Genomic DNA, 14808 nt, shown 5'->3' with positions numbered 1-14808 from the left:
TATAGCTTTTTTCAGCTCCAGTGCACATCTAGAACACTTTGTAGTTCTATAATCACAGACAGTAGTCCTTTTGTTTGTCTATATAATTCCCCAGACCCCTAGGGCCCAACAGGGCCAGCACAGAGTATTATTTGGGTGGTGGGGAGTCGAATAGAATTTTACATGATAGTAATGATATTGTGTGCATGGCAACATTTTACTAAAACTATAATAAAGATCACATGCATATAGTTAAAAATGACTATTGACATCACATTAAAATAACAGTTGTTTTATTACATGCCCCGGACAATGAATAATTACCTGAAATTAAAACTATTGAGAAAAAAAGATTAAATACTGCATTGCAGGCATGCACTTACCACACAGTCCATGGGTGTTTTTAGAGAATAAAGAAAATGGCAAGTTGATTGCAAAATACAGGCCTTCAAACTCAATCTGAGCTTGGATTTCAGGAATGTCCACAGTGATTGAAATCCCACTACTGGTGATAGTAAAGTCTGCAGTAGTTATCGATGGTATCATAGTTTTATTATTGACTAGTACCTTGAACAACAACAAAAAAAAATTAGGCTACATTGCTAAGTTTGTTTATTTGCATCAGTGTCATTCAGACATCATTTCATGTCTGAAATCTTAAAACATTAGCCACTTACTGTGTTCACAGTTGGGTTTCTTGTCTGTCTCAAATATATTGTGTGGGATTTATAGTATATAGTTAAACTGTCTGTACAGGCCAAACCGTTCTGTACATCACAATAGAAGTTCTGGGTGTGGACACTAAAATTGTACTTTTGGATAATTTCCTGGACCAACACATATGAGCAGTTTCCTTGAAAGGTGTAATAGGATCCATCAAAAGTTGTATAATGTGGGTCTCCAAAGCCTGTACATGTGCCTGTAATTTCCATAGAAATAATGTTATTATGCAAAATAGAGTTGTATTGACTTATTTTTTTATGTTTTCCAACCCAATAGACAGAAACAAGAAATATATCACATTTAGTATTTTAGTAAAAGATAAGCTCAGATTAAACTCACATTCACATGAATAATTGTAGCAACATCCGTTGTAAACCTTTACAGGAGGAAAACCATTTACACATGTTGGTACAGGGGGATCTGGTTCAGTGCACACAGGCTCTGAGACGACTGAACCATTTGAGCATGTTCTTTTCACACAGTCTAAAATCCAGGTTTCTCCATTCTATTATTGGGGATACATTTGAGAAGAATGAAAAACAGATGCAGTTGTCTCACATTATCTATAATTCTGTCTGTGACTATTATTAGAAAGACATAGACAAAATATATTGCTTTTTACAGAATGTTGGTTAGGGCAATAGTAGTTTTATGGCATGAGAAATGTATTGAAATGTTAAAGACAAAGTTCCTTAAAAAGAAACAAATAAAAAAAGAAACAAATAATTTGCATATTTTTCCCTTGAGAGTGCAGAGTATCATTAAACAGATCATGACACTGAGAGGAATTTCAGTGTGTAAAGGGCAAAGACACAAGCCTTCTTAAGAACTCTTTACAGTCTTTGTTAAGCACCATTTTCAGTGACACTAAAAAACTGTACTGTGCAAAACAGAAGCCTAATGTTATTCATGTAAAAAAAAAGTCAACATCACTTGGCTCAGAAGCTCAGAGGTTATATGTATTGTGGTCAGATGAATGTTATGGAGTTGTGTCTGTACAGCATGATAGCAGAATGTGTGGAGTCATTGGTGCCAAAACATAGCAAGCGTTGTGAGAAGAAATGGCAACATTATAGGGTTGTAACTGCTTCACCATTCCAACATTTTTAGAATGTGTTCCAGGCTCAGAATTCAGTAATGGATATATATTAATAAATTAAATAAAGTAACGAAGGCTAAACATAAAATGCCATAAAATTAAAAATCTAAACAAAAATGTAATGTTTTTTTTGGCTATCCCATGTTTCTAATATGGGGTTTGTAGTTTCTGGTTTCTGCGTGAGGCTGTTGGAGAGCAGTGTAGTTATGTATAGTGTTTGCTTTAGTTACAGAACTAGAGGATACATTTTTACCATGAACACATGAACACATACTAATACATTGGCATTTACAACTGGCTATAAAACAATTTGTTAATTGATCTCTATCAGACTAGAAACAGAGCTCTCAAGTTTCACACACCGGGCATGACACACACACATTTCAAGCAGTTCACACACTCATACACAGCACCTTCCCAAGTGAACTAATAGCTAATAAATTTGTATTAAATAAGTAAATTTCTCTAACTTACCATTTTTGGTGGTTTATTCCAGCTGCAATGTGTACATACCACTGGAATTTTCTGAATGGTACCCTTTGAATCACAATAAACGGTAAAGCACTTCCCCACACTATCAGTTCCATTATACATGTAAGACCCTACATAAAATTACAAAAAAAGAAAAAAAAATTGAATGAAGTTTAAAAAAAAACTGCAGTACTGTATATCAATACAGTATCAATAAGTACAGCAGTACAGTACTGCCTGTGGGCTGTAAAAATAAAGTATGTTTCAGTTATTTAGGAAATATATTCATACTTTTTATTCCTAAACAGTATTAACAGTATTTTACTATTTGTACATTTGATTCTTTTAATGGCTGGATTTACCATGCGAGGATATATTTCCTCTGCTGCTTGATCAGGGAAAACCGTGCTTTTGATGTGGTTGAGGTGCTGTGGCCAGATCGAAATAGATGCAGCACAGTTTACTTATTTACTTAATTTTTATGTTGTGTTGGAAGTAGACCACAGTATGTGCAATTTTGTGTTGGTTTGGATGTACACTGTCTACATTGTAAAATTAAAATGTCTTTTTTTTACTGTGTATTTGTGTTCTGATATTCTAAAATATTTTACAACACAATTCTGTATGTACTGTCTGCAGTAACACTGAACATAAAAAAATCATTATGGGGAATGGAGAAGAAGTGATTCTCATTCATCATAGTGTTTTACAATGAGCTCATCGTTCTTATAAATTTATTTGATGGTTTTTGTGTGTCACCTGAAAACAAAACCTATTTTGAAAAGTGATAACATTGATTTTAATGTAAAGTTTTATTGAGGATTTGAGGTGTTTTGCCCATTGTGTGTGTTTTTATAGAGGAGATGTTTTGTAGAGTTTTGAGACATGCTTTCAGAAAATGTGTGCAAACAAAAGAGAAAAACTGTAATTTAGATACTACTTACCTGGGTGGAAAATTTTGGATTGATACGTGCAGTTTGGTGTTGTAGTTGATTTTGTAGTTGTTGATGTTGTAGTTGATGGTGTTGTAGTTGATGGTGTAGTTGTTGGTGTTGTTGTTGGTGTTGTAGTTGATGGTGTTGTAGTTGATGGCGTTGTTGATGGAATTGTAGTTGTTGTTGTTGATTGTGTTGTTGGTGTAGTTGATGGTATTGTAGTTGATGGTGTAGTTGATGGTGTCGTTGATGGAATTGTAGTTGATGGTGTTGTTGATGGAATTGTAGTTGTTGTTGTTGATTGTGTTGTTGATTGTGTTGTTGATGGTGTAGTTGATGGTATTGTAGTTGATTGTGTAGTTGATGGTGTAGTTGATGGTATTGTAGTTGATTGTGTAGTTGATGGTGTAGTTGATGGTATTGTAGTTGATTGTGTAGTTGATGGTGTTGTTGATGGTGTTGTTGATGGAATTGTAGTTGTTGTTGTTGATGGTATTGTAGTTGATGGTGTCGTTGATGGTGTTGTTGATGGAATTGTAGTTGTTGTTGATTGTGTTGTTGATTGTGTTGTTGATGGTGTAGTTGATGGTGTAGTTGATGGTATTGTAGTTGATGGAATTGTAGTTGATGGATTCGTTGATGGTGTTGTTGATGGAATTGTAGTTGTTGTTGATGGTGTTGTTGATTGTGTTGTTGATGGTGTAGTTGATGGTATTGTAGTTGATTGTGTAGTTGATGGTGTTGTTGATGGAATTGTGGTTGATGGTGTAGTTGACGGTGTCGTTGATGGTGTTGTTGATGGAATTGTAGTTGTTGTTGTTGATGGTATTGTAGTTGATGGTATTGTAGTTGATGGTGTCGTTGATGGTGTTGTTGATGGAATTGTAGTTGTTGTTGATGGTGTTGTTGATTGTGTTGTTGATGGTGTAGTTGATGGTATTGTAGTTGATGTTGTCGTTGATGGTGTTGTTGATGGAATTGTAGTTGATTGTGTTGTAGTTGATGGTGTAGTTGATGGTGGAGTTGATTGTGTTGTCGTTGATGGTGTTGTTGATGGTGTTGTTGATGGAATTGTAGTTGATTGTGTTGTAGTTGATGGTGTAGTTGATGGTGGAGTTGATAGTGTAGTTGATGGTGTTGTTGATGGCGTTGTTGATGGCGTTGTTGTTGGTGTTGTAGTTGATGGTATTGTAGTTGATGGTGTAGTTGATGTTGTCGTTGATGGTGTTGTTGATGGTGTTGTTGATGGAATTGTAGTTGATTGTGTTGTAGTTGATGGTGTAGTTGATGGTGGAGTTGATAGTGTAGTTGATGGTGTTGTTGATGGCGTTGTTGATGGCGTTGTTGTTGGTGTTGTAGTTGATGGTATTGTAGTTGATGGTGTCGTTGATGGTGTTGTTGATGGAATTGTAGTTGTTGTTGATGGTGTTGTTGATTGTGTTGTTGATGGTGTAGTTGATGGTATTGTAGTTGATGTTGTCGTTGATGGTGTTGTTGATGGAATTGTAGTTGATTGTGTTGTAGTTGATGGTGTAGTTGATGGTGGAGTTGATAGTGTAGTTGATGGTGTTGTTGATGGCGTTGTTGTTGGTGTTGTAGTTGATGGTGTTGTAGTTGATGGTGTTGTTGTTGGTGCTGTAGTTGATGGTGTTGTTGTTGGTGTTGTAGTTGATGTACATGTACAGCATTGAACACGTATTTCGTGATTATAACATGGGCGTTTTTTTGTTTGGTCTTTGTGTTTACAAATCAGACCAACGGAAACATTACATGTCAGATTTTCTCCCAAATCTGACAATTTTGTCTTTCTATGCTCTGTAGCTCTACATTCAATCTCCTGAGGATGTTCACAGGAAATATGTCCAGATTTCCACATGGATTCTATAGATTCAAATTCATCTTCAGCAATATTTGGCTTATAGTAAAAGTAATGTGTATCCAACCAATTAGACCACTGACACGACACAGTGCAAAAAGGTGTTGTTGTAGATGAAGGTGTTGTTGATTGTGTTGTTGATTGTGTTGTTGATGGTGTAGTTGATGGTATTGTAGTTGATTGTGTAGTTGATGGTGTTGTTGATGGAATTGTGGTTGATGGTGTAGTTGACGGTGTCGTTGATGGTGTTGTTGATGGAATTGTAGTTGTTGTTGTTGATGGTATTGTAGTTGATGGTATTGTAGTTGATGGTGTCGTTGATGGTGTTGTTGATGGAATTGTAGTTGTTGTTGATGGTGTTGTTGATTGTGTTGTTGATGGTGTAGTTGATGGTATTGTAGTTGATGTTGTCGTTGATGGTGTTGTTGATGGAATTGTAGTTGATTGTGTTGTAGTTGATGGTGTAGTTGATGGTGGAGTTGATAGTGTAGTTGATGGTGTTGTTGATGGCGTTGTTGATGGCGTTGTTGTTGGTGTTGTAGTTGATGGTATTGTAGTTGATTGTGTAGTTGATGGTGTTGTTGATGGAATTGTAGTTGATGGTGTAGTTGACGGTGTCGTTGATGGTGTTGTTGATGGAATTGTAGTTGTTGTTGTTGATGGTATTGTAGTTGATGGTGTCGTTGATGGTGTTGTTGATGGAATTGTAGTTGTTGTTGATTGTGTTGTTGATTGTGTTGTTGATGGTGTAGTTGATGGTATTGTAGTTGATGTTGTCGTTGATGGTGTTGTTGATGGAATTGTAGTTGATTGTGTTGTAGTTGATGGTGTAGTTGATGGTGGAGTTGATAGTGTAGTTGATAGTGTTGTTGATGGCGTTGTTGTTGGTGTTGTAGTTGATGGTGTTGTAGTTGATGGTGTTGTTGTTGGTGCTGTAGTTGATGGTGTTGTTGTTGGTGTTGTAGTTGATGTACATGTACAGCATTGAACACGTATTTCGTGATTATAACATGGGCGTTTTTTTGTTTGGTCTTTGTGTTTACAAATCAGACCAACGGAAACATTACATGTCAGATTTTCTCCCAAATCTGACAATTTTGTCTTTCTATGCTCTGTAGCTCTACATTCAATCTCCTGAGGATGTTCACAGGAAATATGTCCAGATTTCCACATGGATTCTATAGATTCAAATTCATCTTCAGCAATATTTGGCTTATAGTAAAAGTAATGTGTATCCAACCAATTAGACCACTGACACGACACAGTGCAAAAAGGTGTTGTTGTAGATGAAGGTGTTGTTGATTGTGTTGTTGATTGTGTTGTTGATGGTGTAGTTGATGGTATTGTAGTTGATTGTGTAGTTGATGGTGTTGTTGATGGAATTGTGGTTGATGGTGTAGTTGACGGTGTCGTTGATGGTGTTGTTGATGGAATTGTAGTTGTTGTTGTTGATGGTATTGTAGTTGATGGTATTGTAGTTGATGGTATTGTAGTTGATGGTGTCGTTGATGGTGTTGTTGATGGAATTGTAGTTGTTGTTGATGGTGTTGTTGATTGTGTTGTTGATGGTGTAGTTGATGGTATTGTAGTTGATGTTGTCGTTGATGGTGTTGTTGATGGAATTGTAGTTGATTGTGTTGTAGTTGATGGTGTAGTTGATGGTGGAGTTGATAGTGTAGTTGATGGTGTTGTTGATGGCGTTGTTGATGGCGTTGTTGTTGGTGTTGTAGTTGATGGTATTGTAGTTGATTGTGTAGTTGATGGTGTTGTTGATGGAATTGTAGTTGATGGTGTAGTTGACGGTGTCGTTGATGGTGTTGTTGATGGAATTGTAGTTGTTGTTGTTGATGGTATTGTAGTTGATGGTATTGTAGTTGATGGTGTCGTTGATGGTGTTGTTGATGGAATTGTAGTTGTTGTTGATGGTGTTGTTGATTGTGTTGTTGATGGTGTAGTTGATGGTATTGTAGTTGATGTTGTCGTTGATGGTGTTGTTGATGGAATTGTAGTTGATTGTGTTGTAGTTGATGGTGTAGTTGATGGTGGAGTTGATGGTGTTGTTGATGGCGTTGTTGTTGGTGTTGTAGTTGATGGTGTTGTAGTTGATGGTGTTGTTGTTGGTGCTGTAGTTGATGGTGTTGTTGTTGGTGTTGTAGTTGATGGTGTTGTAGTTGATGTACATGTACAGCATTGAACACGTATTTCGTGATTATAACATGGGCGTTTTTTTGTTTGGTCTTTGTGTTTACAAATCAGACCAACGGAAACATTACATGTCAGATTTTCTCCCAAATCTGACAATTTTGTCTTTCTATGCTCTGTAGCTCTACATTCAATCTCCTGAGGATGTTCACAGGAAATATGTCCAGATTTCCACATGGATTCTATAGATTCAAATTCATCTTCAGCAATATTTGGCTTATAGTAAAAGTAATGTGTATCCAACCAATTAGACCACTGACACGACACAGTGCAAAAAGGTGTTGTTGTAGATGAAGGTGTTGTTGATGGTGTAGTTGATGGTGTTGTTGTTGATTGTGTTGTCGTTGATGGTGTTGTTGATGGTATTGTAGTTGTTGTAGTTGATTGTGTTGTTGATGGTGTGGTTAATGGTGTTGTTGTTGTTGTTGAGGGTGTTGTTGTTGATTGTGTTGTCGTTGATGGCGTTGATGGTGTTGTTGTATTTGTTTGTTCTTCTCTGCAAGTATTATTACAGCATTCAACACATGTCATGGTTTTCTCATCAAAATATGGCTTGTCCTTGGGACAATTAGGAAAACATCCTAAAAATACAATAAACACAAGATAATTAGAACTGTGTTGATTTAAAAACATTCATCATTTAACTTAACTTGTTCTTTATGATTATGTTTTTAGAAACTTTTTGTTAATTATGCAGTACATTTCTGTTTAGTGTATTTCTTACATGACATACACCAATGGCATTTAACTTTTTAATCTAAATAAAATATAGAGTCAAACCAATTCACTGTATTCATTAAGCTGACTAATGTTGTGATTATTCATCATAACCGTTCTGAAAGATGATGAATCCAGCACATTTTGTGATATCATACACACATAGAATAACAAACAAAACAGCTTAAACACCCACATATCTGTTGGATATGTGTTAATTAAAACATGTAATGACCTGACAAGTACACTTAGAAGTAAAGATCTGTTAATCCTACAAAATAACAATATAACAAAGACACAGTGTGAGTAATATACTTAGAAAAATGTATACTCTATGTGTTAAACATACAGTATCTCAACAGTGACTACACCTCACATTTCTGTAAATATGTTATTGTCGTCCGGTTATGGCGGCCACCGTGTAGGAAGTAGCGAACACTGCTCTGCTGCTAATCCTGAAAAATTACTCTGACATACTTTGTTCTGCAAGACATAAAGCAGCGATTTGTCCTGAGGGGTGACGCGATGGCGACTACTACCAAGACAAGCAAAGAAAAGGGCAAAGAAAAAGGTAAAACCCGGAAGCAATCAAGGCTGACTGACTTCGGTGCTGGCGGGGCTACCCAGCAGGCTAGTGATGCTAGCGATGCCGGCAACATGGGCGACGCTACGGCTGAGGTAGCGCCAAACGGACCAGTAAAAACGCTCGGTGGAGATGAGGCGAGTACCATACTGGCGGCAATAGATGGTCTGAAGACGGAGTTTTTCTCCAAGCTGGAGGGAATCATGGCCGTCCTCACTGAAATCAGAAAGGAATTAAATGACTGTACGGAACAAGTGGTTCAAGCCGAGCTTCGGATTGCAGCTGCGGAGGACGACTTAACCAAACTAAATGCTAAAGTGCTAACTCTGGAGGAGAAGAATGCTGTGCTTGAGGAAAAAGATCTGGACCTAGAAATGAGGTCCCGATGGAATAACCTGAGGCTGGTGGGTCTGCCGGAAGGAGCCGAAGGATCCGACCCCTGCTCCTTTTTGGAGAACTGGATAAGGGAGGTGATGGAGTTGGAAAATCGTGTAGTTCTTGAGAGAGCTCACCGAATCGGTCCAAAGAAAGAAGCCAAAGCTCCACCGAGAACGCTTATAATGAGGTTCCTAAATGACCGAGACAGGCACAAGGTTCTCCAGGCAGTCCGGACAAAAAAGGACATCATCTACAAAAACAACAAGTAAGATTCTATCCGGACCTGGCCGCGGGAGTTCTCAAACAACGGAGAGAATTCGACTCTGTTCGCCAACAACTGCGAGGTCTGGGCATCCGACACGGTTAATAGTTACATTTAACGGTGAAACTCGTATCTTTGGTACTCCGACAGAGGCGCAAGTCTTCATCGAACGGATCAAGGAAAGAAAAAGTAATAATGCTAGCTAATTAGGTACCTCAAGTTGGTGGAATTATCCCAGGGGAGAAATGCGGTGCCTTCTCATGTAAAGGTAGGGAGGATTAATAACCAGTCAAGATGGGTGCGTGACTCTTAATGTCTGCCATGTCCCTGAATGTGCAGGTGCCAGAAACAAAGTTTCCAATGCCCTAGTTGGGGTTAATGGTCTGTTTCTGTGAGTGACTTAAATATCAGAACAATAACTGTGTTCAAAAGAAACTGAAAATATGCAGACTAAGGTGAATTTTAGTCATAAACGCAGCATAGAAATGTCTTTTTTTTTCTTCTCTTTTTTTTTTGTTGTTGCTGCTGTTTGCTATCTAGCTCCATACGTGAAGGAGGCTAGACTGATCCTCAAGTACAGGAACAGCCAATGACAATAATCAGAGTCAAAATTAAGGGGGGGGGGGGGATTCTCACTGGAAGTGGGAGAGGGGTTGTTCGTCCACACAAGTTCACTGTGTAGGTTATGGGTTGTTGTATTTTTGTGTTTCAAGCTCCCTAAATATTGTGAATTGTTTGTATGTTACCCACTTTATGTAGATACTGTCTCAAAGAGTAAAACTTAAGTTCGTTTCTTGGAATTCTAGGGGTCTACACAAACTCCCAAAAATCAAACAGGTTATAAATAGGCTTAAGGACATGGACTCCAAAATTGTATTCTTACAAGAAACACACATATTAGAGGAGGATATTATTAAAATAAGAAGGAGGTGGCAGGGAAATGTGTTTTCGGCATCCTTTACATCACAGGCTAGAGGAGTTATGACTTTAATCCACAAATCAGTCCCATTCCAATTGGCAAATATAATTAAAGATAAGCTGGGTAGATATTTGATTATTCAAGGTTCACTTCTGTCAGAAAAAAATAATTTGGTGAATGTTTATGGTCCGAATATAGATGATCCATCTTTCTTCTCAAATTTATTTCTTATGATTTCTGCACTTGAGGGTCAATACATAATAACAGGAGATTTTAACTGCACTTTGGACCCGAGTAAGGACCGGTCCAAAGGATGTGATAAATCACATAATAGAAGTCGAACGGTTATTTTGCAATTTGTTAAAGAATTAGGTCTATTAGATATCTGGAGGGAATTAAATCAAGAGGGCAGGGCCTATTCATGTTATTCTAGTACATATAAACCATATTCTCGCATTGATTATTTTTTGGTTTCTACAGGGATACTATATAAAATACAAAACTGTTTCTACGATAATATAGTAATTTCAGATCATGCACCTTGTTGCTTAGTATATGAGGACAGTAAACTAGTAAAACATTCTTTAAGATGGTGCTTTCAGCATAAATGGTTACAAGATAAGGAATTTTTTAAGTATGTGGGGAAACAGATAGATGAGTTTTTTGAGATTAATACAACACAAACATCAGCCAGTATAAAATGGGAAGCTTTCAAAGCTTTTCTTAGGGGCCATATTATAAGCTACACAAGCTCTCAGGCAAAAAAAATGCACCAAACAAGGCTGTGTTTGGAAAAGAAAATTCGGGATGTGCAAATGAAGGTCTTTCAGGAAAATAACCCACAAACAGAAACCAAATTGCAGCTCCTAAAGGCTGAGTATGAAGAGCTCTCAGCTTCTAGAGCAGCTGCAAATCTTTTAAGACTTAAACAGTCATTTTACGATCAAGGTGATAAATCTGGTAAGCTTTTAGCATGGCAAATTAAACAATTAGAAACAATAAACTCAATTACTTCAATTACTAATAAGGATGTAACTATAATAAACCCAATTGAAATTAATGATGCGTTTACTTTTTTTTTTTGATAAACTGTATAACAGAAATTAGATCTGACACAAAAATGTTTAACGACTTCATGGAAGGATTAGAAATACCAACTATTTCAGAAGAAAGCAAAAGCTATTTGGAGTCTGAAATAACCATAGAAGAATTTGAAAAGGTAATTGATGGTATGAAAGCAGGTAAAAGGGCAGGGCCAGATGGCTTACCAATAGATGTATATAAAATATTTAAGAAAAAACTGTTAAAGCCACTAATTGAAATGTTTCTAGAAACATTTCACAAGAGGACTCTCCTCCCTGCTATAAACGATTCTCTGATTATACTACTTCCAAAACCAGGAAAGCCATCTAATAAATGCGAGAATATGAGACCAATAAGCCTATTGAATTCTGATCTTAAAATTATATGCAAAATCCTAGCAAACCGTATTCAAAGTTTTATGCCAGAATTAATTAATAAAGATCAAAATGGATTTGTAATGGAAAGACAGGGATTTCATAACGTCAGGAGAGTATTGAATATATTAAATTATAGTAAAGAAGCTCTAGATACAGCCCTACTGTCCTTAGATGGAGAGATGGCCTTCGATAGGGTTGAGTGGCCCTATCTATTCAGAGTACTGGAAAGATTCGGATTTAGAGAAAATTTCAGAGGTTGGGTACAGTTAATATATAATAAACCCTCTGCAGAGATTTTGACAAATGGGCCCATCTCACAGCCAATAGCTATAAAAAGAGGATGCAGGCAGGGATGCCCCTTGTCTCCACTGTTGTATACATTAGCGATTGAACCTTTTGCAGTAGCTTTACGGACACATCCACAAATTTATGGAATTACACTAGGACAAAGTGAACATAAAATATCTCTTTATGCTGATGATGTCATCTTGTTTGTTACAAAATTAAGTAAACCAATTCCAGCTATATTGGAGCTAATTAAAAAAATTGGTGATATTTCAGGGTATGCAGTAAACAAATCAAAATCAGCTATATTACTTCTTAATGAATTTGAGAGACGGAATCCGCCATCTGAAGTGAATCATTTTAATATAGTAGAACAGTTTACATATTTAGGAATACAAATTGTACCAAAAATAGAAAACATAGTTGATGCTAATTATAATCCCGTGTTGGGAAAAATCACAGACGCCATTGAGAGATGGATGTCTCTTCCTGTCTCATTGATTGGTAGAATTAATATTCTAAAAATGAACATTCTACCAAAATTACTATATCTTTTTCAGAACATTGCCCTGCCGCCACCTTCAGATTTATTCCAGAAAATAAAAAAAATATTTGGAAGATGCATATGGAATAATAGGAAGGCGAGGCTCCGCCTGTCGCTGTTGTACCTTCCATATGACAGAGGGGGGTTAAAATGTCCAAATTTATTATTGTACTATTGGGCTACGCAGCTAAGGTCTGTCATGTTTCATTTTTCAACAAATGATAATCCTCACTGGGTAGAAATGGAATCCTATGGCCTAGAATTGCCTCTTTCAATGTATATATATTCTAACACTAGGAAAAAATTGTGTAGACACACTTATAATCCAATAGTTAAGCATATGATTAAAATATGGTATGATATAAGACATTTTTTTAAAGATTTAACCTCGTTGTCTCAGTTTAGTCCAATATGGGGTAATCAGCTCTTTAAGCCAGGAAGAGCAGATACTACTTTTAAAATGTGGGCATCTAAAGGACTGGAGAAAATCCAGGATCTTTATCCACTAAATTCTAATAATATGATGTCATTTGAAGAGCTGAAACATACTTTCAACCTAGATAGAAAACATTTCTTTGAATTTCTTCAGCTCAGAAGTTTCGTAAAGGCAAATCAAAAGAATACACATCTGAAACCCCCACAATCTATAATTGAAAAAAATGATGATAGAGTACCACTTAAGGAAGGGTATCATTTCAGAATTTTATCTTATTTTGCTTGCTAATTCAACAGAGAGTTCACTGAATAAGCTTAATGCTTGGAATGAAGACCTGGAAACAGAAATTTTGGTAGCAGACTGGAAATTAGCTTGTGAAGAAATTCATACCAAGACGATAAATACACGCCTTAGAATAATACAATATAAATGGTTAATGCGAACTTATATAACTCCTGTGAAATTAAATTTGTATAATAAAAACATACCGGATATCTGCATTAAATGTACAGAGTCTAAATGAACTCTATTTCACTGTGTCTGGCAATGTACAAAAATTAGATTGTTTTGGGAAGAAATAAGAGAGGCAAGTGAGTTGATTATATCAAAACCAATTCCATTAGATGCTAAGATGTTTTTATTAGGTATATATCCCGAAAATCATAATTACCAGAAGTATGAGATTATTTTGATGGACCTTATGTTTGCAAATGCACAAAAAGTAATAGCACTGAATTGGACTAAAACTATTAGACCAAATATTTCACATTGGAGAAGTCAAATGTTGCAGAACCTTCCAATAGAAAAAATTACATATATTGTAAAGGGTAAAAAGGGAGTTTTTGAAAAAATTTGGAGACCCTTTGTGGGTTATATTAAGAGCTTAATTAATGTAGAACTCTAGACAGACTGTGAGATGTGGGTTTACTTTTATTTTTAGTTATTTACTTAGTTATTAATTTTTTGAAAGGGGAGCTGTTCATTTTGTTCATTTAGTCATTTAGATATTTATTTGTTTTGGAGAGGGAGGTTTGTGTGATAGATTGTGTTTAACTGTGTTGTCTCATACATAAAATCTAAATAAAAAAATTGAAGAAAAAAAATATGTTATTGTCTCTACATGGGACAAAACTATAGAAATAAAACATGAATAGATTTAGAGTAGTCGATGTACAGCTTGCTCAGCAGTATAGATTTACTGCCATCTGAAAATAATTCAGTCTGTCTAAATAATTGCCAAAACATACTGGCGCCTCATGTCAACAGAAATTGCACTATTGTGCTCCACAAATCTGGCCTAGGCTATAAGAAGGTTGCTAAAAACCTAAAACCAAGCTATAAGACTATGTCCAAAATCATCTGAACAGACCTTGCCAGGGTTAACAAAAAGAAGCGCCAGCATTGCTACAGAGAATAAAGTGCTCAGACCATACGCCACACACTGCATTAACTCTGAATCACCATCATCTCTTCTAAAGCTGACACATAAGTTCAAGAACATGGATTTCTAGAACCATGTCCAGTGGTTTGGTCCAGCATGAGTGGAGGTGCCCTGGTGAGAAGTAGACAACTGTCTCTTGACTACATTCAAGCATTGTGGTGGTAGCATTATGGTCAGGGACTGCGTGAGTGTTGCTGGCACTGGGGCAAGGGCGTAGGAGCGGGTTTGATATTGGGGGGACACATCTGCTATTATGAATCAAAACCCACTTTATAGTGTTTTTTCAGATTTGTGAAATTACTTTTAATCACAAATGAACCATTTTTTCTATACTTCTGTTTATTATTAGTTAAATCCAAGTAAAGGTCACTTACAACCTGTTACTCCTCATGACATTTACTGTTGTTAAAAAATATATATGCGTGCAATGTCTGAATTATATACATATATGACAAAATGTATCAGTTATCTCCTAATATTTAAAATGATTATACATTT

At 36.4% G+C, this 14808-nt stretch overlaps 1 protein-coding gene across 1 annotated transcript; it reads right to left on the bottom strand.

Moving 5' to 3' along the window:
- Positions 1-2309: 2309 nt before the first annotated feature.
- LOC125799098 (probable cyclin-dependent serine/threonine-protein kinase DDB_G0292550) lies at positions 2310-4886 on the bottom strand. Its single transcript, XM_049475061.1, has 2 exons — positions 3217-4886; positions 2310-2403 (listed from the first exon to the last, which is right to left on the bottom strand). The coding sequence occupies exons 1-2, from the start codon at positions 4884-4886 to the stop codon at positions 2388-2390; spliced, it is 1686 nt and encodes a 561-aa protein (XP_049331018.1). The 3' UTR covers positions 2310-2387.
- Between the last annotated feature and the right edge of the window lie 9922 nt (positions 4887-14808).

Source organism: Astyanax mexicanus, chromosome 2 (assembly GCF_023375975.1).
Source record: "Astyanax mexicanus isolate ESR-SI-001 chromosome 2, AstMex3_surface, whole genome shotgun sequence".
NCBI lineage: Eukaryota > Metazoa > Chordata > Actinopteri > Characiformes > Acestrorhamphidae > Astyanax > Astyanax mexicanus.
Note: the sequence above shows the minus strand (reverse complement) of the source record. Positions and strands in the feature narration are given on the sequence as shown.

What these genes read in the sequence shown, in the direction of transcription:
- LOC125799098 (XM_049475061.1), bottom strand. Translation starts at nt 4,886, where the DNA reads ATGTACATCAACTACAACACCAACAACAACACCATCAACTACAGCACC.